We start from the raw sequence: 24,707 nt of genomic DNA on the forward strand, positions 1-24,707 counted from the left end.
ACTGAAAAGGAGACTGTCACTTCAAGGAAAATAACTGCAGTAGTTGTTGCCAATGGTAATATTTAAGCTTTCAAAAGGAAATTAGAATTTTGGAAAATGTATATCACCCTCCATGAGAAATAATTGAGAAATAATTCACATACCATACAATTTATCCCTTTAAAGTGGTTTAGATATATTCACAAATTGGTGCAATCATCACCATTATCTGGTTCCAGAACATTTTCATCACCCCTAAAAGATACCCCATGCCCATTAGCAATCACTCCCCATTCCTGTCTCCTCTTGGCCTCTGACAACCACTAATATACTTTCTCTATGCATTTGTCTATTCTGAACATCTCTAATAATAAAAGTGTAATATGCTAATTAGACTGGACATCCTTCCGGACGAAGCCGCGGTGGTGGGGGCCGAGGCAGAGGTGGTTAGGGGTGATCAGGCAGGCAGGTGAGCAGTTAGGGGTGACCAGGCAGGCAGGCAGAGTAGATAGGGGTAATCAAGCAAGCAAGCAAGTGATTAGGGGCGATCAGGCAGGCAGGCAAGCAGTTAGGAGCCAGCGGTCTCGGATTGAAAGGGGGATGTCTGACTGCCAGTTTAGGCCTGATCTCTCCCAGGATCGGGCCTAAATTGGCAGTTGAACATCCCCCAAGAGGTCCTGGATTGTGAGAGGGTGCAGGCCGGGCTGAGGGACCCCCCACCCCTGTGCATGAATTTCGTGCATCGAGCCTCTAGTTTCACATAAATGGAATCACACAAAAATCAAGTGATGTTTTAAAATATTGTATGAAATACGAAAACATTCGGAAGATCTAAGAACTCAGTGAACCAATATTTTCCAAATGACTTAAGCATTATGTTACAAAATCACAAATAGGTAAAAGATCTATTCAAAATGTGAGACAGATCAATAGATATTAATGTAACATTTTACCAAAAGTTCACTGATACTATATTGGATTCCACACTGAAAGTAACCTTTAAGAAATACTTGTTGAAAACACACACACAATTATTTGGAAGGACTTAAAAATATCCCACCCCTTTCCAACTACATACAAGTATGAGGCTGAATTTTCTTCATACATGTCAATCAAAACTACACATTACAACAGAATGAATGCAGAAGAAATAAGAATCTAGTTGTCTTTTATTATGCCAGAGATTAAAGAAATTTGTAAAAATGTAAAACAATACCACTATTCTTACTAAATATCTTTGGGGAAAACATGGTTACTTTTCATAAACATGGGTTTATATTAACACAGTAGGCTCATTATTATTATTTTAAAGTTAATACATAAATATGGAAACATTTTCTGTTCCGCTTTCTAATATAGTAAATATCAATAAAATACAGCCTACAAAAACAACATATCTTTGGGTCTTCATTGTGTTTTAGGAATACAAAAGGGATCTGAGACTCAAGAGTTTGAGACCCCTAGTCTAGCCTTGGTAGTCTATTTTTCAGTTGACAAGTAGACACACTGATGATAGTTCTTCAGTCATCTTACTGAACCCCTATGTATTCTGTTATATTATTAATTACAGTTTCATCTGAACAGGTTACCAGTCAACTTTCCCTTAGCTTAGTTATCACTTTGTCACTTGTAGTTCTGTGCAACAGCAGCTTACTTCTGCATGCTCGCTAGACACAGGCACAGGCAACAGCCTGCCTTGTTCTTATGGAAGCCCGATTTACATTTGCTGATTGAAAAACTACCATGGAAGCAGAAAGATGTAGTAGAATAAAAATATTATACACTATGAGTGCTCTGAATATAGTAATTGGCCAGGATATTGTATAAAAGCAAATAATCGATGAGAGAGAGTCAAGACAAGTATTTGAAATTGATTGGAATGTTTTACTTGTAAATATGTTGATGATGTATCTCCAATCTTAGTGCACATAAGAATTGACTGATAAGCTTATTTAAAAGGCAGGTTTATTGGCCCCATCCCCCAAGATTCCAATTTACTAGGTTTTAAGTAGCCTCAAGAATCTGCATTTAAAATAATATTGGCTATAAGTTTTAAATCGAAAGAGCATAATGTGCATAAGGAAAAAAGTCAGACCTGCCCAAGTCCCTAAACTTTGCTCACCAGAGCCAACCACTATTCATGTTTTCTTGTGTCTCCTTCCAGAAATGTTCCATACATATAGAGGCCCTGTGAGTAACTTTCTTTTGTTGTTAACAAAGTACAATTGTGAGTACATTATCTTGCTTTTTTCTTTTGGCAGTCTATCTTGGATATTATTTTTCTATTTTATATATGGATATATCTTTAAAACAATATTTGCATAAGTACCATATTTTATTTAACAGTTCCCTGATGATGGACAATAAAAATGTTTACAGTCTTTCATATAACAAACAATAAATAATAAAAAAATTCTGTTCATCTGTCTTTGTCCATGTGTAGGAAAATATTTTAGAAATGCATTCTTTAGATTAAGAGGTGTGTGCATTTTAAATTTAATAGCTGGACTTGGCACTTCGGACACCCTGGACGATTCTCTCCAGGTGGTTTTATGACCACACCTAATAAAAACTTCCAAGGGGGAAAAACGAAACAGATAGTCATCAGTTACACTTTAGGAGTTTTCCTTTTAAGGTAAAAAAATTAGAGATTTTATACAAAAACTCACTGACCATCTTTAAACAGGACAACATTTATTTAGTTGTACATAAATTAAAATTACTTGGATACATGAGGGGAAAACTACGAAGCACAAATACACAATTAACCTTTTATAATATCTTCAAAGAACTGTAAATAATAACATTTTAAACAGGAAATAATACATGTGCTATAATTCTTTATAGCATTCTCTATTATTCTGTTGTCAACGTGAATATTGCAGGCAGATTTTACCCTATTTTTGTAAAATGAGAACTTCTGTGTGGTAGAAACCACCACTTCCTTAAAAACAGTCAGTCAACAAACAACGGTACAAACTGAAGGTGAGCAGGTTTAACTTAGACATGATACTGAAGCCGGGTCATTGGATAAAAGTTGATATTTATGATTGCATAACCAGCAGTGTGAGCATCAAAATGCATTGGCTAGAGCACCATTCAAAATCTTGAACACTGCCTCTTGTTAATTTGGTGTTGTCAGAACATGAAAGTAATGAAGTTCTGTGGTCAGTTTTAAAACACATGTTTTTCCATCTAACCATCCTAGTTTTGTCATATATAGGTTGAGAGAGAGAGAGAGAGAGAGAGAGAGAGAGAGAGAGAGAAAGAGCATTGCCTCAGCATTTCATATTACATTTATCAAAATAGAGAGCTGAGTTCGTTAATAGCAGCCAAAGCTGTAATGGTACTAAATAGGTCATTGTGTTGAACAAAGTGGAGTGTGTCATGCCATTTATTAACTAAACTAATTTACAGGCAATTCTCGAATCATTGGAGGTAACATTGAGTGTGTGTATACTAGCCATGCTCTTGTTTCTCCTTTTCATTAGCTGCCTTTTATTATTATTGTTATTTTGGGGGCCCCTCTCACTGCGCAACCCCTCCCACTAGGCATCAGGGCAGAAAATACTGAAGATGAAACAAAGAGGAAACTTATCTCTGTGCAATTACATGTCAACAGCTCTGAAGTGTTTCATAGAGTAAGACACTGAAACCATTAGCCAAATTAGGCAGGGGGTAGCATTCTGTGTTTCTAATTACTAGTATCATTCCTGCCTCTAATTACCAAGGAAACTGAGAATGGTCTGTACTTACTCTAGATAAATTTGACCCAAGACACTGGGCAATGATATTAGAGGATTTTTGTGTGTGATGAGCAAATTGTGAGTAGAAATTTAAACAGTTCTAAAATATGTGTAAACAAGTAAGGCAGCCAGAAATTTCAAAATGATTCTGGGAAGAACATTCTGCAATCTGAAAAATCTTTGGCTTAGAAAAATAGAGCTCTCAGATAAAAGAAGAGAATTTGATGTCATGGATCACAGTTATCTTCTGTAGGAAATAGTTCAGGAAACTGTTTTTAAACTGTGTATAGCTCAGCCACTGGAGAGGGGCTGTTTGCTACCACTACTCCAAGGTCAGGTGCACAGACACCCACACCAAGGCGGTTCTGTTTATTAGCCTCACAACCTCAGAGTCTTATATTCTGGATTTGTAACACATTTTACAAATTATTTAACTACCAACTTCATATCAACCCGCAATTAGTTCTCTATTTTATTTACTGAGCACGAGAACTCAGAAAAAAAATTTGTTTAAAATGTATTTTATTGATTTTTTACAGAGAGGAAGGGAGAGGGATAGAAAGTTAGAAACATCGATCAGCTGCCTCCTGCACACCTCCTACTGGGGATGTGCCCGCAACCAAGGTACATGCCCTTGACAGGAATTGAACCTGGGACCTTTCAGTCCACAGGCTGACGCTCTATCCACTGAGCCAAACCATTAGGGCAAGAAAAAATTTTTATAGGCCCCAGATAGTGTTCATAAACAAAGAGGAGGATGATATGAACTAAAGTGCTTGAATCATAGCCCTTGATTAAGAAGTTTTGAGTACAAATACAACTTTCACTAAGGAAATTGTTATTTAGGTTTTGTCTTAAGATTCCGTGTATAACTTGATCTTACTGGATTAGGATTGATGGCAAATGCTTTTCTTGGAGGAAGATTGAGAAATTGTACTCCCAAGCGGCAGAATTCTTTCATAAAAATAGACATTTTTCTTTAATTGTACTATATGTATAACCTTTGAAATTACAGCCTGTATTTATTTTACAGTGAAAGATCAATGGCTTCCTGTAACAATGAATTTCTGAAACCTAGTCATATTCTTGTGCTTAAAACCCATTTATCTGTGAGCTTCCCAGAAGCATTTAGATATTTTATTGTCACTTTACACAGTGCAGGCAGACCTCAGAGATATTGCGGGTTTGGTTCCAGACCACTGCAGCAAAGTGAGAGTCACAATAAAGCAAGTTGCAACCCTTTTGCTGGTGGTGGTGGTGGGGGGGCGGGGGGGGGGTCTTGCCTTCGATTTGTAAAAAACACAATATCTGTGAAAAGCAATAAAGTGAAGCGCAATATAATGAGGTCTGCCAGTAGTTGGGCTGAAAAGCTTTTATTCCTTGTCTCTGTTTTAAAAAGCTGTATCTAAAACCCTAGTCCCAGTGGATGGCGAGAGAAAACGGTTTTTATGAGGGCATTTCTACCAATTACTAATAGGCTGTCTTTGAAGGACATTGTCACCCCTACAACGCGTGAAGTCCTTAATACCATTCATCGCTTCTCCCCAAGTGGAAGAAGGCAGTGCTGCTCTTACATGAAGCAATGACGATTGCATTTACAAATGACAGTGCCAGTGACCGTACAAAAGCGTTTTCCCATGATATGTCATTGGCTCCTCACAGCGACCAGGCGAGGTAGGCGAGAACCACAAGGAAATCTCACATGAAACATCATGTGACACTACACCTGTGTGCCACCCATGCATTTCTTTCTGGATTGTTCTATAATCTGAATACATGGTTGAATGAGTAAAAAGAGGATTCCTACCAGGTAAAGTAAACCACATATATAGAAGGAAAAATCATATTTTTGTGTGATGTCGTAGATCCACCCTACAAAACAAAAAAGAATATATTCAGTGTAATATAGTTGCTAAATTAAAGTCAACAACACAAAGCAAGCACTTATTGTGACTATAAGTATGTCTATAATATATGTGTATGTCATTAATGCCTAAAACTTTTCCTCTAGCCCTTTTTATGTCTGGGCTGTATGAACCAAAGTCCCCAGTATCTGGGGATGAGTGCATTATCTTCTAAGCCCTGGGGACACTTTTTAAAGCACTGTAACAGTAGCCTGGGGAACCCATGCTGGAGAATTCTTCTGCTCATAGCCCTCGGGATAATTCTCAGGCAGGCACAAAGCCAGCAATGAAAAAATGAATCTAGTGATTTTGGTTTTTTACAAATATAAATACAAATCTTTTCCAAAATCTTCAAAACAGTTTTGAAGAAATTTCTAGTGTATATCAAGAGGCTTACAAGAAGTCAGTTGGGCTTTCTGTCATTCTGAAGTGTATGAGGGTAAGTATCTATTTCAGAAAGAATTACATTTCCCAGGTTCTACAAAATTCATATTTACAGCTATAAAACTTTATACTTACGAAAATTTAAGTTGCCAAATAGATAGCCTTAAATGCCAATTAAATTATCAGTTCCTTTTAAATAATACTCTAATATTGTAATCTAATACTTTCGGGTAATAATTTTACTGGTCACTCTATAAAATACTACAGTATTTCATTGATTCTAAGATATCATGAATTACATTATTTATTCCTACCTTATGTATCAATAAGAAAGACATATCCTTGTCAATTAAAATATGACTCAATGTTTTGTAGGACTTTGTAAAATGCATTCTGATTTTAGAGATGTTAAACATGAAAAACAGTCTCAGAAACTATAATATGTTTCTTTCCCTTCAGTGATTAATTATAAGAGTCAGTCACATGCCATGGTCCCCACATAGCCAACAATGCAAACAGAGGATTAAGCCACACACAAAAATTTTATTTATGGTAAAAATGTAAGCATAAGCATTTGTCTTTTCCATTTCAAGTGCATTCATTAGCAAAGGCATCAGAAAAATATAAGTGATTTAATGACCAAACACAGCATTTCATGGCCACATTTCAAAATATGTTTTAAAAATATATATTACTGTCAAATGAATGCATATATGCAACTTAACCTTCTCCCACCAACAAATAACTGCACAAAGGTAACTGTTAAAGGAGGAGCCAGCACCTCCGACTTCCTGGTAGTTCTCCATATCATGTTGTTTACTGTATCTAGTGCACAGTGGATGTGCCTGGATCAGTCATGATAGTCATAAAGAAAAACAAACACTAACAGCATTAAAAATTATAATTTTTAACCACCCCAAAGCTATGAATTCTGGATATACTTTAAAAGTTAACCAAGTTTTGAGTTTGTCATTTGATTAAAAAAAAGAAAATATCAGACTCTTTCCATGTGGCTTTGTAAAATGCTCTATCGTCTTAATCTCCAATTTGAGACAAGAAGAACAGAAAATATTAGACAAATAATATGCAAATAATGACTCTGCCTCAGAACTAAATCAGAAAGGCGCACTGACATATGAACAAAACAAAACAAAACAAAACAAACAAACAAAAAATTCTGCTCAGTGTCACCACTTGGCCACCGTGGACCACTGTGAATCATGACCAATGAATGAGTCCTTTGCAGATAACGCAGAGAAGGCTGTACATGTATATGGAGTATACACACAACGGGACTATCCATAAGCGACCATTTAAAAACATCAATAACTGTAAATGAGGTTCTCATACTCCACTCATCCCAGAGGAAAGATGACCTTGTAATTTTAATAGTTAAATCTTCACTTTTCATATGATCAACTGACAGAGTAGAAAATGATGGCTCTAGACAACAAACACTGATAGCTGCAAGGAGTTGCTGAAATACCTTTGCTGCTTAGCACAGACCTCAAAATAGGACAAAATCCTAACTGGCTGGAAAATTAATTTGTTTTTAGTTCAGATGATTTACTTTTTGGGTGAGTGGTTAATCTAAGTTCCAAGGCTCCATGATGTGTTCTTCCCACCGCTCTCCCTTACTGCCCTGAGCTGACCACGAGCACAAGCCATACTAAATATTTTGAAGTTTCAAACACATTTATCTTGGCTCCTCCTCTGCACATGTACTATTTATTCCCCCTTCTGGAGGGTATAATAATAAACACTATCACCCTTGGAACATCCTCACACCTCCTTCCCACCACACCAGGCCCCCTCTTGTCTCTGCAGACTACAGAAAACGTCTGCTAAGTATCCTATATAATAAAAGCCTAATATGCTAAGTGTCTGGTCAACCGGTCAGCCGTTCAACCAATCAATGCATAATATGCTAATGATATATACTAAGGCCACTCAACCACTCACTATCATATGCACTGACCACCAGGGGGCAGACGTTCCAACTGGTAGGTTAGCTTGCTGCTGGGGTCTGGCCCAATTGGGACTGAGTGAGATGGGCCAGCCACGCCCTGGAGCCCTCCCGTGGTCCCTCTCTGGCTGACCAACTTCCTGCGTCCCTCCCCAGCCCCAATTGTGCACCGCTGGGGTCCCTTGGCCTGGCCTGTGCCCTCTTGCAATCCGGGACCCCAGTATTTAAAAGTTACTTTTTTAAAAAGTACACCCAACTTCACCAAACAACAATACAAATTGGAGGAATAGTCCCCAATTTTATGTTCGATTAATCCCATAGGTTTCTCCAATCTACCTTTAAGATTTCTTTTTAAATGACTCTGGATTCTTTTATCTTTCTTTGGCACCTCTAGTTTGCACTCAACTCAGTTCTGAGTCAGATGTAAAGCAAGTCACGAGATGCTGTACTTGACCACGTGCTTTGACCCAGCACATGTGGACAAAACTCTTCACAAACCAGAGGTTTCAGACAAGCTGTCCTTCCATCTCTACCTACAGGTCTAATCCTGGTTCCTTGGTTTGCAGCCTGGAATGCTTGGCAACTCTGGCTCCAACCATCAATTCAAATCAACAGCTTCAAAGTAAAATCTGGTTCCCTATAAAATTACATTTCCTTTTCATTTGAGTCTGTCGAATGATGAATGACAGCTGTTTTTCTTACTTATTAAATGTTTTCCCAGCTTTTGGTGGAAAACATTGCAAATTGTTGTTAGGTGTTATATTTCAAGCAATTGGAGGAAATATGTGTAGCTTCTTGGTCAGTCAAATCTGTTGGCTACATTTTACACTGGAAAAATTTAGAAAAGTATCTATTATTATTACATCTTTAAAGGAGAAGAACTGAATGCCCAGCAATATTATAAATGAATTAGACCAAGAAATTCATGCTGCTAAGTGACATGGTGAAAATATCTGTTCAATGTCTTTGATTATACATTCTTCTCCTTAATGGAAATGTGTGATTGCTACTAAATTGTACCAGAATTTTTGATGCCAGTAGAAACTGCTTTGCAAAATGAAAAACACATTCATTTCCAAACCCATTTTTAAAAGGTGATGTGAACAGTAATTTACCTTGTAGCAAATCCAGCTAAGTAATTTCTAGCCCACCTGAAACTTCTAGCAAGATTTTAATGTTATTGAATCACTCATATTGCCAGTCACTTCTAAACTACAATGCATAAAGGCTGGGCTTGCATCTCACTGCAGGGTTGGCTTCTTGGCCAGGAAAGTCAATGACTTAGACACAATGTGGTTAGCCAGTGATGTGTTCAGCGTTCCTTAGTGCATGGGTTCAGTGGAAGGAGAAGAAACAAACAAAAAGAAGCAAAGTCCTCTTTAGGCTGCTGGCCTAGAGATGCACATCATAGCATTGATTTTAGAGTCTCCATAGCAGCATTTGACGCACCTTCATAGAAGGTTCTGAACCATTAATACACGGTTTCTGCCATCGTGGTGTCACATTCATCTAGAGTCCACTTCTAGGGAGGAACCTTGAAGCAGGTAGAGATAACGCCTGATGACTAAAGACTGGGTATAACTAACTCCCTGGCTTCTTCTCCATTTTTTAATAATATATGAAGCCTTTTTAAAGATTTTAATCTTTATTGATTAGAGAGAAAGAGAGATATCGATTGGTTGCCTCCTGTATCTACCCCAACTGGGGATTGAACCCCTAACCTGGGTATGTGCTCTGACCAAGAATCAAACACACCACCTCTGGTGTATGGGACGATACTCCAACCAACTTAGCCACCCCGACCAGGAAACTCTGCCTGTCTTCTAGTTGCAATTCCTTTTTCTTTCACTCAAGAAAGTGCACTAGAATTCAAATGTGTGAGGACATAATCATAGGAATAGAACAAGGAAACCAAGCTGGCAAATTTTGGTGCTTTAAATAACGTTGATCATGAATTACTTATGCAGCACCTCACAGCTGTGTTGTGATGCTGCTCTTGAAATCTGGCGGTCAGTATAAAAATAATCCCAGACTGACCATTGGAAGCAGAAAGTACCTGTGGATCATGCAAAGGACCATCAATGACAGATTCCATTTCCACATACACTATATATGAAGGACTTCCAACAAGAGGGTAGGCGAGTCACAAAAACCCTGTCCCCTTAATGGATATTTCAGTCTAACATCTCTGGAAAGTACCATTGGTTGACTGATCCAACACCCAATCCCAATTCTTTTCTCTTTTCCTTCTTCTTGTACAAAGGCTAAAAAGAAACTACTCCAATTCTCAGTCCCCCTAGAAGCTTAGACTAGCTGTGCGACACAGTTCTGGCCAATTAGATATAAGTAGAAGTCTGCTGGAATTGAGTCTTTCCTTCCTCCCTCTTTCATATTTAAACGAGAATGTTGTGGAGGAGCCCTATCATTTAGTCCCACTATCATCTAGTCCCAGGACTCTAGATTTCTGGTTACATGACACAATTAAATCTCTGTTTAAGCTACCATCGGCAGGGTGTTCTCTTATGGCCAAAGGCTTCCCTAACTGATAGAGAATTCTGTACAATGAGATCAATGAGCAAGTTCAGACTATTCAGCTGACAATAGTTTGTCGCCTAGAAATACTGTGTCTGCGTCTGTGCATAGGCAGAGAGGAGGAGCAGCCTGATCCAGGAGATTCTGTAGATAGCCTTCAAATTTCCTAACGTGATTCTTGGGCCTTAACCTTAGTCACCCAGTTGCCAGTGCTATTAGCCATGCAGCCAAAATTCATGACTTCTTATACTTCAAATTCTGATGGGGACTTAAATATGGGTGTGTCACCATAAGCCTTCCACCAGTGGGTTCCTAGGACAGGCAATAACTACAGGATATATACAAAGAGGGGGAAGGAAGGGATGGGGAAGGTTTTGTCCTGTACCCATGGGTTCCCCATCCACTGGGAAGAGGTATTCCTGCAGAGGATGTGAGCAGGGACATGTGAACAGTTGAGGCTCTACCGGGTTAGTTTATAGCACTGCTTACAACCTCTGGCAGCTATGATAATTGCCACCAGCCCTGGCCTGGTCACCATGATAGCCATCTCTGGACATTTGGCCCCAGTCCCTGACTTACATCCTTAGACAGAGGGTAGACCCTGTCATCTTTCCCCAGTACCTGGCCTCTTGGAGATTGAGTCTATCTTCCCAACCCTTATGTGCCTTCCCACAAAGTATAAACTCTCCCCATTAGAGGCTGCAGAGAGGTACTTGGCCTGGCATAGGACTTCTGGTATGCCCATTGCAAAAAGCAAACTTTCTGTTGAACTGAGGTGAATACATGTGAGAGAACTTATCTTAGATGTCTGGCAACTAAGCCTGAGGTAAGCAGAATGCTCCAACTCTCCCCAAACGCCCAAGTCTCAATCCCTGGAACCTGTGAATGTTACCTTACGTGACAAAGGGGATTTTGCTGATGCAATTATGTTAAAGGCTTTGAGGTGGGGGATTATCCTGGATGATCTGGTGGACCCAGTGTAATCATGGGTGTCTTCATAAGTAAAAGAAGGAGGTAGGAGAGTCAGAATCAGAGAGAGATGAGAAGATGTTGCGCTGCTGGCTTAGAGGTTGGAAGAAGGGTCCAGGGGCCAAAAAAGCAGGCAGCCTCCAGAAGCTGTATAAGGCAAGGAAACAGATTCCTCCTTAGTTCTGCTGACACCTTGATTTTAACCCATTGTGATCCAATTTAGCCTGACCTCTACAACTGTAAGATCATAAATCTGTACTGTTCGAAGCCACTACGTTCAAGGCAATTTATTACAGCAGCAATAGAAAATTACTACAGGGCTAGATCCAGCCCATAGATGTGTTCTGTTGGATTTACAGTCTTTTGAAAATCTGGAAATGTCACCTAAGTGTCCCAGTCTTAGTTTCTCTTGGGGGACCTTCCCCCACCTCCCCCCAACAACAGAAGATCAGACAATAGTTCTGGTGACAGAAATCAGCTGGAGCTGGGGAGAGGCTGCCCGCTTCAGTCCTGGCGGGGCTTTGCACTATCCTGTTGTCTATCCACTTGACCACTGGCAGCTTACTTTGTAGATAAGGATCAAAAGTTCATGTGCATTCTACATGAAAGAATGACCTTTACCTTGCTAAAATGTATAAGTGAGAAATTTGGGGGCAGGAATGAAAAGGAGTAAGAGGCATGTACACAAATGGAAACTTCCTTCTTATTTACCTTGGACTTCATAACATCGATGAGAACACAACCTAATACTCTACATGCACTCTAAGCTTTAAAACCTTGTATGGTTGCCTGACCAGAGTGGCTCAGTGGTTGAGTCGACCTATGAACCAGGAGGTCTGGGTTCGATTCCCCATCAGGGCACATGCCTGGGTTGTGGGCTCGATCACCAGTAGGGGGCATGCAGGAGGCATGATGATTCTCTCTCATCGTTGATGTTTCTATCTCTCTCTCCCTCTACCTTCCTCTCCGAAATCAATAAAAAAATAAAAGTAAAATAAAATAAAATAACCTTGTGCAATTACCTGCAAACGGTGGTCCCAGCAATGCAGAGATGCCGTTAGCACAGATGATGATGCCATAGGCATTGGCCAAGTGCTCAATCCCCACCAAGTCTTCAGTCACTACGGGCATCAGGGAGAAGTAACCGCTGGAAAAGCCTATCAGAGCGCAGATGACGGCCAGGCTGGCATACGTGTGCATCAGTGGCAGAAGGAAAATACTGAGCACAAGGGTGAGGTTGGCCATCAGGAAGACATTCCAGACGCTGATGCAGGGCAAGTCCGCCACGATGCCCAGGATCACTTTTCCAAAGATATGAACTATTGCTATAATTGACGTCAGAGGGAAAACGTCGTTTTGCTCTGATAAATTATACAAATTGACTATTTCTGGGAGGTGAATGAAAGGGATGACAAAGCTGCTGTACGCAAACAGAGCCCAGAAAATAAAGGCTACAAACACCCTATTAGTAAAGAGTGAGGCTGCCCCAAAATAGCCGGAGTACCATTCCTGGAAGCCCTTCCTGACCCTGAGGGTCAGCTGGCTCACCATCTTCAGCATCCGAAAGGCGCACATGTTCTTCCTGTGCCCGGCCTCCTCGGGGCACGCCTGGTCTGCAAGGTCACCCAGGGTCTCCTCGCGCCCGGGACTGCCCTCCTTTTCGTCTGCTCTGCCCAGCTGTCCACTGGACTTAACCGATTCCGTGGATTGGGCAGGGGGGACTTGCGGATCTCTCCCTGCTGGGTCCTTCCCCTCCTTTCCAGGAGAGAGGGGCCTCATGAGCGCCCCGCAAACACACAGGTTTAAGGAGACGGCGCCTTGGATGAACATCGCGTTCCGCCACCCATACTCCGCGCACAGGTATTTCAGCAAGACCGTCATGAGGAAGGTGCCAAAGCCGGTCCCCGTGGTGCTGAGGCCCTGGGCAAGGGCGCGCCTTTTCTGAAAGTATCTGCCCACCATGACCACGGCCGGCAGGTAGGCCATCCCGCTCCCAAAGCCTGCATGGTTGAAAGGGGAAGAAAAAGCACACAGCTCAACATAAATGGCCATCTCCAGAATTGGCAGCATTTGAAGATCATCTGCATTGCATTTTCCTTGTCTCTATTCTATTTAAAGACACCAACTAATACTTGTTAAAAAATAGCTCAATGAGTAAGTACCAAGAGGGTCATCCCCAAAGTTTCTAGCCCATCAGTTCCCCCAACAGGCTTTGCAATACAAGTTATTTTGATAATAGAATAAGATCAACTCTCATATCAGAATGTAAGCTCTGGAGCAGGGCTGTGAATTTACTGTCATCCCTGGTACTGTCTCTTACTGCCCGGGACACACATGGTGTGCTTAGTGATTTGCTGAAAGAATGCATGGCTTCTGAGGGCTCCTGTGTCAGGGCTAAATGTACAAAGTACCCAGGAAAGTGTTTACAGGGGATGAAGATCACCTTCAGGCAATATGCAAAAGCCTCAGGAAGGGGCCAATCTGTTCACAAATTAATTGGAAGAATAAAAGGAATTATAATGTGCCCATAAATATACACACTTGAGGTCAAAGCCACCTAACACTTATTTGTATCTCTGATTTTGAATTGTATTGTCTCTTTCTTAGAAAATAGGCACAGTTTGTGATTTGCACTGACAAAATTACAATGCTGGTGGGGGATGTTTGTGTTGGGGCAAGTGGTTTGGGGAACTCTCTACTTTCTCCTCAGTTTCGCTGTGGACCTAAAACTGCTCTACAAAATGAAGCATTTTAAAAAATAAACAAAATGAAATGAAAATACTGGCCAAATGAATTGAAAATAGAGGTTATGGGTTTTATGCTCAAGTTCTAGGTACAGACAGGGAAACCATAATCCCCACTTCAATGACCATGGGGCCCCATTTGGACCTCCCAACATTAGGATGGCAGTGTCCTATATAATAAAAGGCTAATATGCAAATCGAACGAACAGTGGAATGACCAGTCGCTATGATGCACACTGACCACCAGGGGGCAGATACTCAATGCAGGAGCTGCCCCCTGGTGGTCAGTGGGCTCCCACAGGGGGAGAACCGCTCAGCCACAAGCCAGTCTGACGGCTGGCGAGAGCAGCCGTGGTGGTGGGAGCCTCTCCCATCTCCGTGGCAAAACTAAGGATGTCCCACTGACAATGCAGGTCCACTCCCCAGTCGGACATCCCCCAAGGGCTCCTGGACTGTGAGAGGGCGCAGGCCGGGCTAAGGGACCCCCGCCTGAATGAGTGAATTTTGTGCACTGGGCCTCTAGTATAGTATAAAACAGACTCTAACCAACATCACATGCCAAGGTTGAAGACTCTCCAGTTCAGCATCATTTAAGAGTTTCAGAATTACTTGAATTTGGAAGGAGACCAGAGCAATCATACATGAAAATACAATAAAAATTACCAGTAATTGAGTGCCCATGATAGACCAGTTGCTTTACAGGTTTTATCTGATTTAATTTTCACAATAACTCTGAAAGCTAGCTGTGGTTATAAAAGGGGGTGTTGAACCTCATAGAGCAGTAATGGCGAACCTATAACATGCTTGTCAGAGGTGACACGCGAACTCATTTTTTTGGTTGATTTTTCTTTGTTAAATGGCATTTAAATATATAAAATAAATATGAAAAATATAAGTCTTTGTTTTACTATGGTTGCAAATATAAAAAAATTTCTATATGTGACACGGCACCAGAGTTAAGTTAGGGTTTTTCAAAATGCTGACATGCCGAGCTCAAAAGGTTCACCATCACTGTCCTAGAGATTAAGTACTTTCCCAAGACCCCTTAGCTGGTAATTGAAGAATCCAGTTGGAATTCAGACCCAATGTCAGAGCCTTTCTCCTGCCCATGCTGCCTCTCACCCTACACTGCTCATCCCCTAGCAGCCAGTAGGTAGCTGCAGAAGGATTTTGATTATTTGTGTGCATTGCTTATAACCTGACCTCTTCTCCACTTTTGCTAGACTACAAGCTCCATGAAGGCAGGGATGTGTTTGGTTCACTGATGGGCCTGGAGCCTCTCTCAAGAGTGCTCTGTGTGTCTAGAACAATACCTGGCATTGTTATAACAAAAAAAAAAGTGAAATAAAGTTCTATGGGAAGATAAAGAGTCGCATTTAAAAATAATAGCTACCTTTTTCATTGGAGATTAATTTTATACTTCCACAGTTAAGGTACAAAAATCTCAGCTGCAAAATAAGTGTATCAGTGGTCACTATGGAAAAAAATTATTTGTTAAAGAACCAAGAAATTATTTGATATTAAATATTGTGGCACAGAATTATTGTCCTCCTCCATGTTTTGAAAGCAAATCCTGAATATGTCATTTTCATGTGCAAAGATTTTTAGTATAAGTCTCTAAGTATTTATTATGATTCAACAATGTAATCTTATCATTATCTATCTGAAAAATGAGCAATTCTTAATATCATGAAATATCCAGAAGGTTTCCATACTTACATTTGTCTCATAAATGAGTATATTCTTTAAAAACTTAATTGGTTAAGTCAGGACCTAGTAAGACCTACACATTGCTATTTGTTGATTAGTATTTTAAGCTTCTTCCATAATTAGCACAATTATTACATGAGCTTATAGGACAGGACTTGGGATGGTTATTCTGGCTCAAGCCATGCATCAGTCAAAGCTCTGCAAATGACCTGCCCTGTGAAGGACCCTGGAACAATTATTCACCGCACTTAGGTTTAGAGGATGGACTTATAGCCCAAGAGGTGGTGGAGGAAGGAGGCTCAGAAGGGAGAGAACATCCTGTGGTTCCAGGTCTATGTGGTGGGAGAAAAGGTGTCTTCAGAGCCAGGTGTAAGACAAGGGAGCTCTAGCAAAATTGAAGAAATTTGTCCAGACTCCCTTGGCTAAGTAAAATTGCTCAAACAGACATTAATTTTCTGCTTAATAAGAGAACACTCCCACGCAATTTTAATTGCCTAGGTGTTAAAAATAAAAATGCAGCCAAACTCAGTGGTTACTGGCTCGATCCTGAGTAGGGGGCGTGCAGGAGGCAGCCCATCGATGTTCCTCTCTCATCGATGTTTCTATCTGTCTCTCCCTCTCCCTTCCTCTCTTTCTAAAAACAATAAAAACATATATATATATATTTTTAAAAAGATACAAAAAAATCTGTCTGAAATGCTTTTAGGAATGAAGGATACCAACAAAGTTTCTTTCAAACACAAACTGTACAGCGATATAAATATATATCAATCACGTGCCTTTTGCAGTATATTTTTACATCTAACTTTTTTCTTATAAAGGGGCTAGATTACCAAGCAGCTTCAACATGCCCCACTAATGACAGCCCAACAGCATTTGGCTCATTTTAATCTAACTGATTTAGTTAATTTTTTCACTTAACTACAGTTATATATATGTGTGTGTGTGGAGGGCGGGGAGGTGGGTGAATGTATTTTCAGAGACTCTTTCTTTGGGTTTTTCCTGTATAAAAAATGGGAGCAATAAAGTGTCTCAAGAAATACTTTTCTTTCAAAGCCTTCTAATTTTCTTCCTACTTCTTTGGATCTATAAACATTCATTGAATAAATAAATGGATGAACGAATGAATAAATAAATAAATAAATAGATATTTGAGGATCAATAAGCAATTAACTGCAAGAATAAAATTCCATTTAAACAAAGAATGTGACAGAAATCTCTAAATGATGAGAATAAGTCTCAAGTCCTGGTTATTAGAATCAAGTCAAGTCCATATAACCAAACACCACCAGATCAATTTCACAGGGGGGCCCACGTGTCTGCCCAGAGATCCCAGTGTGTCTCAGTCTCAGCAGAAAGAGTGTTTATCTCCTTACCTATAATACAAAAGTCCCGTTCGAGCTCTATTCATTGGACTGTTATGAGGAAAAGTTTCTAAAAAAAGTCTGTAGTCAAAAAGAAAGTCAGCTGGATCTGGTTCATTTAAGAACAACTGTATCAGAAAGAAACTACTTCTTATCCGTGTGAATTCTGCTACCTGTTGATAAAGGAAATTATGGCTGGGAAGATATTTGTCTGAACAAATATGCAAACCGTGCCGCTCGGCAGCCAATTTTTACCTCTCCACTGGGGACTACCACTCTAACTGTGCTCTAGATTTGCTTCTTAGGTCTCTACATGTAGATGGGTTTTGCTGCTATGTCATTAATTTGAACAGGGCTGAAAGCCAAAATTGATTATTCTGTGATTCATGCTTAATTCTGCAGTTTTTAAATGAGAATGTTATTAATTTCCTGAATATTTCACCTACATCTGTATTTTTACCCCCCCTTTCCTGTACTTATAAGAGAAAGCATAGCACTTAGAACCAGGTATGGAGTGAGTGCCCTGACTGGTGTTGCTCAATGGGTTGACACCAAAGGGTCGTGGGTTCATCTCCTGGGTCCAGTTGGGGTGTTTCTTTCTTCCTCCCTTCCTCCTTTCCTCCCTCCCTCTCTCAATCCCTTCCTCCTTTCCTCTCTTTATAAAAAAAATTCTATTAGACCAAGTACAGTTGTGAGGTTGTTCTGGCATACTTAAGGCATATTTAATATATTAAAAAGTATTTCCTGGAGGATAAAATGGAGGAGGGGGGGCAATGGAGGAGACAGAAAGACAAAATACTTCACTGCACAATAAATTCATTGCCAAAATGCCCAATCAAAACATTTAACGTCAAATTAAAATAAAATCGATATGCTTACCAGCTGTCACTCCGAAGGTAATAAAGAGATAATGAACGTTGGCAGCATAGGCACTCAGTACCCAGCCCAGCGAGTTCACAAGTCCTCCGATGATCGCTGTCCCACGGCAGCCACAGGTGTTAATGAACAAGCCGATGAAAGGTCCTGCCGCAGAACATGGACAAGGGAATTGTCTAAAAGCATTTTATTTCTCTGCTTGCTTAGTAAACCCTCATATAAAAGCAAAGAATAAAACTTTTCTAGGTCTGTTAAATAAAACACCCCCACTGCTTTATGTATGTATTTTTTTTTTTTAGCAAAAGAAAATAACCAAATTTAATACATACATATGTATGGGAATCCCGCATATACGAGAGAGTCAGAGACCCCACCTGACATGAGAGGTTCAGACAGAAAGGGGAATCTAGGGATATGACATTCTGAGTAGGGGTGAGGTAATGCACCTCGGGGACTTCAAAGGGTCAAACCCCATGGCTTTATACGAAAAAAGGCTTCTCGCATGCAAAGATGGGTTTTAATAATTTCACTGTGAGCACAAGGTTCTAGGTGTTCAAGGAAGGTAGACCTGAAATAGATACATTGGCTCATTCTCTTAACACAGCAGAAGCCCTAAACTGATGTGGGGGCTCTATCCAGCCTGTCATTGCATTTTGTTTATCCCAAACAACAAGAAACTCTTAGCTGACTGTGTACCCAAATATGTTTTTAAAATGTGTTGAATAATTGGTCACATTTTAAATGAAGAGAATTTAAAAAAAAGTTCAGTGGCCGCACATTGTCTTCCCACACAGCTCAAATCAGCTGGAGCTGTGCAGTAGCTGGTCCCTTTAGCTGCATCACACCCGCTCTAGTTTGCCGCAGTCTCCACCTTCCCCTTAGTTTCATATCTGGCCTCCTGCTCTCCTTTACATGAACTGTTTGGCTTCTGTGCACATTTCAGTTTTTGACTCCAGACCTAAAGGGAGTACAGGAAGGGGGTTCTCAGGACTCCCAGGCTTCAGGCAAAGAACCTATAGCCTGTTGTCATGAGGACACCAGATGCAAGCCACGCTGAAAAGGCCTCCTCAGACTGGACCCATCAGGCTAGGCATTTATCACACCATGTGGAGATTCAGGAAAACACTCGTTACACAAGATGTCCCATGCTCACATTCTGATTGCTTACTTTAATATGATGCTCTAGTTTTTGTCAACCCTCTTTGTTTTCTTCCTGATTTTGTGGTAATTTCGGATGTCACTGAAGCCTAATGCTTGTCTTGTAATCAATGATTCCTTGTCCATATAGCAATCTAGATTTTAGCAATACAGTGCAGTATGAAGCCATACTCAACATTCAGTAAGATGGCATATTTTAAACATCATCTTATTTTTTTATCATTATTATCTTACATAGTTTCATAACTGTACTCAGGTGGGACTATGCAGGTTAAAAACTTGTTGAACTCTAAGGAGCTTCCCCTTTTAGCCCAAACTAAAAAACGCCCTGTGGAGTTCTATCTATATTCATGTGCATATCTGGGTACACAGTCAGCGAAGAGTTTTTGTTGTTGTTTTGATCTAATGGTTTTGAGAGGGCCTAATTCTAAAAATTATGAAGGTAAAGACTTATTCACTTAAGCCTATCACATTACAGAAAATAATTTAGTAGATAAATCTTTTAGAATAGATTTAATATAGTAAATATATTCTAGATAAATATACTTTTATAGGTATTATACAATAAGCACATTATACAAATGTGTAAACTAAGCATATTGATAAACATCTGGGGGAATTATTGAGAACAACTGAAATTCAAAGTTGAAGATATTTCTTTACAAATATTTTTATTTTTCTAAACCCGTGGTCATTTCACTACTTGAATCCAAAATGAACAGCTAAAAAGAGAAAAATGCATGACTCATGGCTTTGCTGTTAATAGGCCTTTTAGGATCTGAAAGGCCAACAGATCACAGTGCAGTAGCCTGAACATGTTTTCTACATTACAGGAAGGCCCAGAAGCAAGTATTTCTGCCTGCTTATGAAACTTGCATGAAGAAAGCATTTGAAGAAAAAGGGGGAGAAATTCCCAAGTGCAGATATTCCTGTCTACAGGAATATTACATATCAAAAAGCAATGTGAATTGCTTTACTGATAGGAACGTTAGTTAATAACGGTGTCTGGCTTTTGGTTCATCAACTCTCGCCCCATTCAAGCTGGAGCTTCAGTCAGTCATTTGTGATTTGCAGACGGGCAAAGTCAGACCCAGAAATGCCATGAGTGACTCCTCCACAGTTACAAACTATAGGTACGCCAGGCCCAAGCATTCTAACTGTTCTGTTTTCTAACCATTGCTTATTGATGGCCAGCGGTATCTCCAAGCTTGAACTGCTATTTCAACAAGATGAGAAGAACTCCCCACACGGTCTAAGGAGAGGGGGAGAAGATTGAGACACAGTCCTTTGGCTATGATCCCCACTTTTGTAGAGGAATTCAGTGTTTTGGAATGAGATTATTCATCATCAGACTTTCTCTTCTCCAGAAGGAAATCGGGATCTCAGCCCATTTCCCACACAATAAAGTATTATGTTGCTGCAGGGAACACCTTGAGGAAGTCATGATTTCTTGCCCATCCCAGCATCTTGTAGGTTAAAAACAGTTCAGGTGAGGACAGAAACAATCTGAAGTGAGTCTTGGCATACAATCATGGATGAGGTTAGATATGAACTCCTGGTCTCTTGGACTAACCACCCCTCACGGCAATAGGCGTTAGGAGCCTCTAAATCAGTGGCTGTCTGCCTTAGCTGAACATTGGAGTCACTTAGGAGCTTTAAAAAAAGAAAACACCTCCCTCCCCCCAAACCCTGACGCTCGGGTCTCATCCCATGATCCTGAAGTAATGGTCCAGGTGCAGCCCTAGCATTATGGTTATTAAAAGTGCCCGGGGGCTCTGATGTGCAGCCAGGACTGACACCCACTGCTCTACATCTGCTTAGCAAGTCAGTGACCTTGTGCAGCCCACAGAGTCCCCTAATGACATGGCTTCCACCAAGAATTATTCTGAGAGCCATCACTAAGTCTGCTGGAAATCCGAATAAGGTGTTAAAAATTGTTAAAAAGTGGAACCTTCTGCAGAAACTGGCAAAATCCATGCTAGCAAAGAATGAAAAACAAGAATGAAATTATTGAATTTCCCATGTGCAACTCACTGCCCAACAGAGAGATGGCTTTCAAGTTTGTAACATAATTCATATTTTTTTAATTTAAAAGAGATAACCCAATTGTGTTTATAGGGATTAGAAAGTAAAAACAATTTGTATTTATCTACTTCAGATATATTTTCAGTTCTCATTCGACATTGTGGCAGGCAGAGTGGTATAGTGGACACCATTTTGGAGTCCGGTGGACCAGGTTTAAAGCTGGTCCCACACTTACTGGCTGATCAACCTTAGGTAAGTTACTTAATGTCTCTGAGTATTGCATGTTCTTCCTGTCAGGTGGGGATGATGGGCTGGCCTCCAGTATTGCTGCTGGATCAAATGAGATCATGTACATAATATTGGTGTGGCATGTAGTAAGTGCTAAATAAAGGGGGCTGTTCTTGATGGCTTCTGGCTTGAAAAAATACTCAAAGCATCTGCAGCTCCCCTGTATCAGGCAGCTCTAGACAATGAACAGCTATTTAGGGTTATGATAGATAGAATAAAAGACCTTTCATTGATATAACTATGAGCCTTGCTGTGTTATGATTTCTGAGCCCCACAGCAAAAGATGTTTTTTAGGTACCTTTTCTGTAGAAAGGTTAGTTTACAATCTAAAGTTCCATTGTCTGGACTTCAGTGATTCTGGGCTCTCAAACAGAATTCTGAATATAGTTATCTCCCAATTAAACTGAAGATAACAAACACATTTCACCATCATTACGAGTTAAGTGTTGTTATTTTGAGGATCAATTTCAAAACTATATTCAGTCATTTCAGGACTAGTTTCCATTGCTTAAGACAGCCTTATCAGGTATTTTGGAAAATGCTGTGATATATGCCCTGACTTTTTGCTGAGTCTTCTTTTTTTGTTGTAAACACACACTTCCTAGATAGAATCTATAAGTACTTTGTTCAATCTCTTAAAATTTTATTTTAAAAAAGGTAACAAACAAACAAACAAACAAACAAACAAAACCACCCAGGATTTTAAGTATTCTAGAAGAACAATTTTCTTTTACTGACTTATTGAGAAGGTATATTTACTACATCCAACACAAAACCAGCACATTCCCTACATCACAGTAAAACTTGCATTTTTTGTATGACAAATAGTCCTAGTTTTAGCCCAACACAGGGTTGAAGAAGTCAGGTCATCAATGTTATAGGCAAACATGATTTCTTTACATTCCTCTCACATACATAATGATGCCCTTATTTAATTTTAAAACTAGGTCAGTATTAATTCTCTTTGATACACACACACACATCCCACCCATATCTTGGGAAATAACAGTTTGTCCTTGTTTTTTCTCATTAGTATTATTACTGTATTAATATAATGTGTATTGCCCAAAATAGCATTAATTGAGAGCCAGCCAAGATCAACAAATCTCTGAGTTGAATTCAAACAATTACTTGCTAATGTAGAAACCACTGAAAAGTCACAGACTCCCATCAAACACACATATGCTTGTCATACACATATTCTCACAAAACCAGAAAAAGATTTGAGGCCATTTATGTTTCTGGTATAAAATATATCACAAATATTTTAAATTAAAAAAAAACTCACATAAAATGATGGTTGCTTCTTTCAAGTGGAGCAAGTGAACATTAGGGTATAGTGTAGATTGTTAGAATTAAATGAGATAATGTAAAGGAAAGCACCTGGTATATAATAAGTACTTCTTGAATATTAGTTGACAGTGAAAGTTGTTTAGTTCCCAAAATGAAACACATTAGCTATAATAACAGATTACATTTATAATAACTTTCTGGTTTAGTATTTCCAATTGGATAAAAATTGGTTTCATAGATTGCTGTATGGGTAGGCTTAACTAGAAAATGCAAGATTATATTACTATTGCTCCCTATTTGCTATATCAGTAACTTTCCTAAAAATAGTTTAATAGATTTTCCAATAGCATATGATAAATTTCAAATTAATTAGAACTCTGAAATAAGATTGTTAGTTGACTTTTATAGTGTTTTCTCTAAAATTTTTATCTTTTGTAAATATTAATAAGTGTTAAATGAACAGATATTTGTAATGATATATAATTGTGTTACAACAGTTAAGAAAACAGAGCTTAGGGCAAAAGAGAGTTTTAAAAATAATCAATTTAAAAAATACTCCAAGTGTTTATATTCTATGACTCCACTTACATAAGGTACTTAGAGTAATCAAATTCATAAAGACTGAAAATAGAATGGGGGTAGCCAGGGACTGGGGGAGGAGGAATAGGGAGTTACTGTTCAATGGATACAGAGTTTCAGTTTGGGAAGATGAAAAAAGTTCTGGAGATGGAGGGTGGTGATGAATGTACTCAACAGCATTAAACTGTTTACCTAAAAATGGTTAAAATGGTAAACTTTATATTATGTACATTTTGCTACAATAAATAGTAACATCACTAACATTACTGTTTCAACAATATAAAACATTGCTTATGGTGGGGAATTGTCATTTTTTAACTATTCAGTTTTACAACAGGCGACAGGAGAACATACCCACAATCAAGGTGATGCCCATGCTGAGGGAGCTGACCCATGCGGTCAGGCCGCGGCTCTGATGGAATTCTTCAAGCCATTCCACATTGAGGACCCCCAGGGCCATCTGGGAACCCATGATGAGGATGTGCACGAAGAAAGAGGAAAGGACCATCATCCAAGCCCATCCGCCATCAATGTTTGGGTGGGGTTTAAGTGTCTTCTTGTCTTTGGGGACATCTTCAAAATCATACCCAATATCTTCATGACTTGTATACATTTTCCAAGATTTTCTGAAATACATATGATAAATCATTTTATTGAATGTCAAAACAAACAAACAAAAATCTTCATCTTCTTTGGACAGCTCTACCTCCTCATCATAACCAAAGTGGCCCCATCATCCTATCAGACCTTCAGATGAATCTTTGTCATCATGCAGATTTGGGAACACTTCTCACTTTTTCTCAGGACCAAGTGCTTTTATGAAAGTTGTTTGACCTTTAGAGTCACTCTATATGTAAGTATTATAATCCCTATTTTAAATATATGAAAATAGAGAAAGGAGGCAACTTTCCCAAAGTCTCATAGGTAATAAGCAGTGTGGTCAGACAGGAAATGAAGGTTTGAACCCAGCTATTTCTGACTCTAAAGCTCATTCCTAAGTCCCTTATTGGGATGGATGAAAAGGTATCAGAGAAAGAAGACGCCTGGCCTTAGGCAGCGTTGCAGAGTAGCTTCACCTTGGTGGAGCCCTGGCATACATTCTGGTTCTCATTTTGTGGATCTAAGTGCTCAATAGAGCCAGAATGGATTAACCTCAGGGGGACTGACTTGTTTGTACCCAACTCAGGAGA

At 39.5% G+C, this 24,707-nt stretch overlaps 1 protein-coding gene across 2 annotated transcripts in view; it reads right to left on the minus strand.

The window, feature by feature from the left end:
* Positions 1–1,779: 1,779 nt before the first annotated feature.
* The window catches only part of SLC16A14 (solute carrier family 16 member 14), a 31,439-nt gene continuing 8,511 nt past the window's right edge, over positions 1,780–24,707 (minus strand). For both annotated transcript variants that reach the window (XM_070422338.1, XM_070422337.1), the window contains 4 exons: positions 23,872–24,143; positions 18,178–18,321; positions 12,503–13,480; positions 1,780–5,597 (listed from right to left, as the gene is read on the minus strand). In XM_070422338.1, coding sequence (XP_070278439.1) covers positions 5,446–5,597; positions 12,503–13,480; positions 18,178–18,321; positions 23,872–24,130 — 1,533 coding nt within the window. In that variant the 5' untranslated portion in view covers positions 24,131–24,143 and the 3' untranslated portion in view covers positions 1,780–5,445. The remainder of the gene's footprint in view (positions 5,598–12,502; positions 13,481–18,177; positions 18,322–23,871; positions 24,144–24,707) is intronic.

Source organism: Myotis yumanensis, unplaced genomic scaffold (genome assembly GCF_028538775.1).
Source record: "Myotis yumanensis isolate MYYU_CA2020_CCGP unplaced genomic scaffold, mMyoYum1.0.hap1 SCAF_8, whole genome shotgun sequence".
In the NCBI taxonomy this organism is placed as follows: Eukaryota; Metazoa; Chordata; class Mammalia; order Chiroptera; family Vespertilionidae; genus Myotis; species Myotis yumanensis.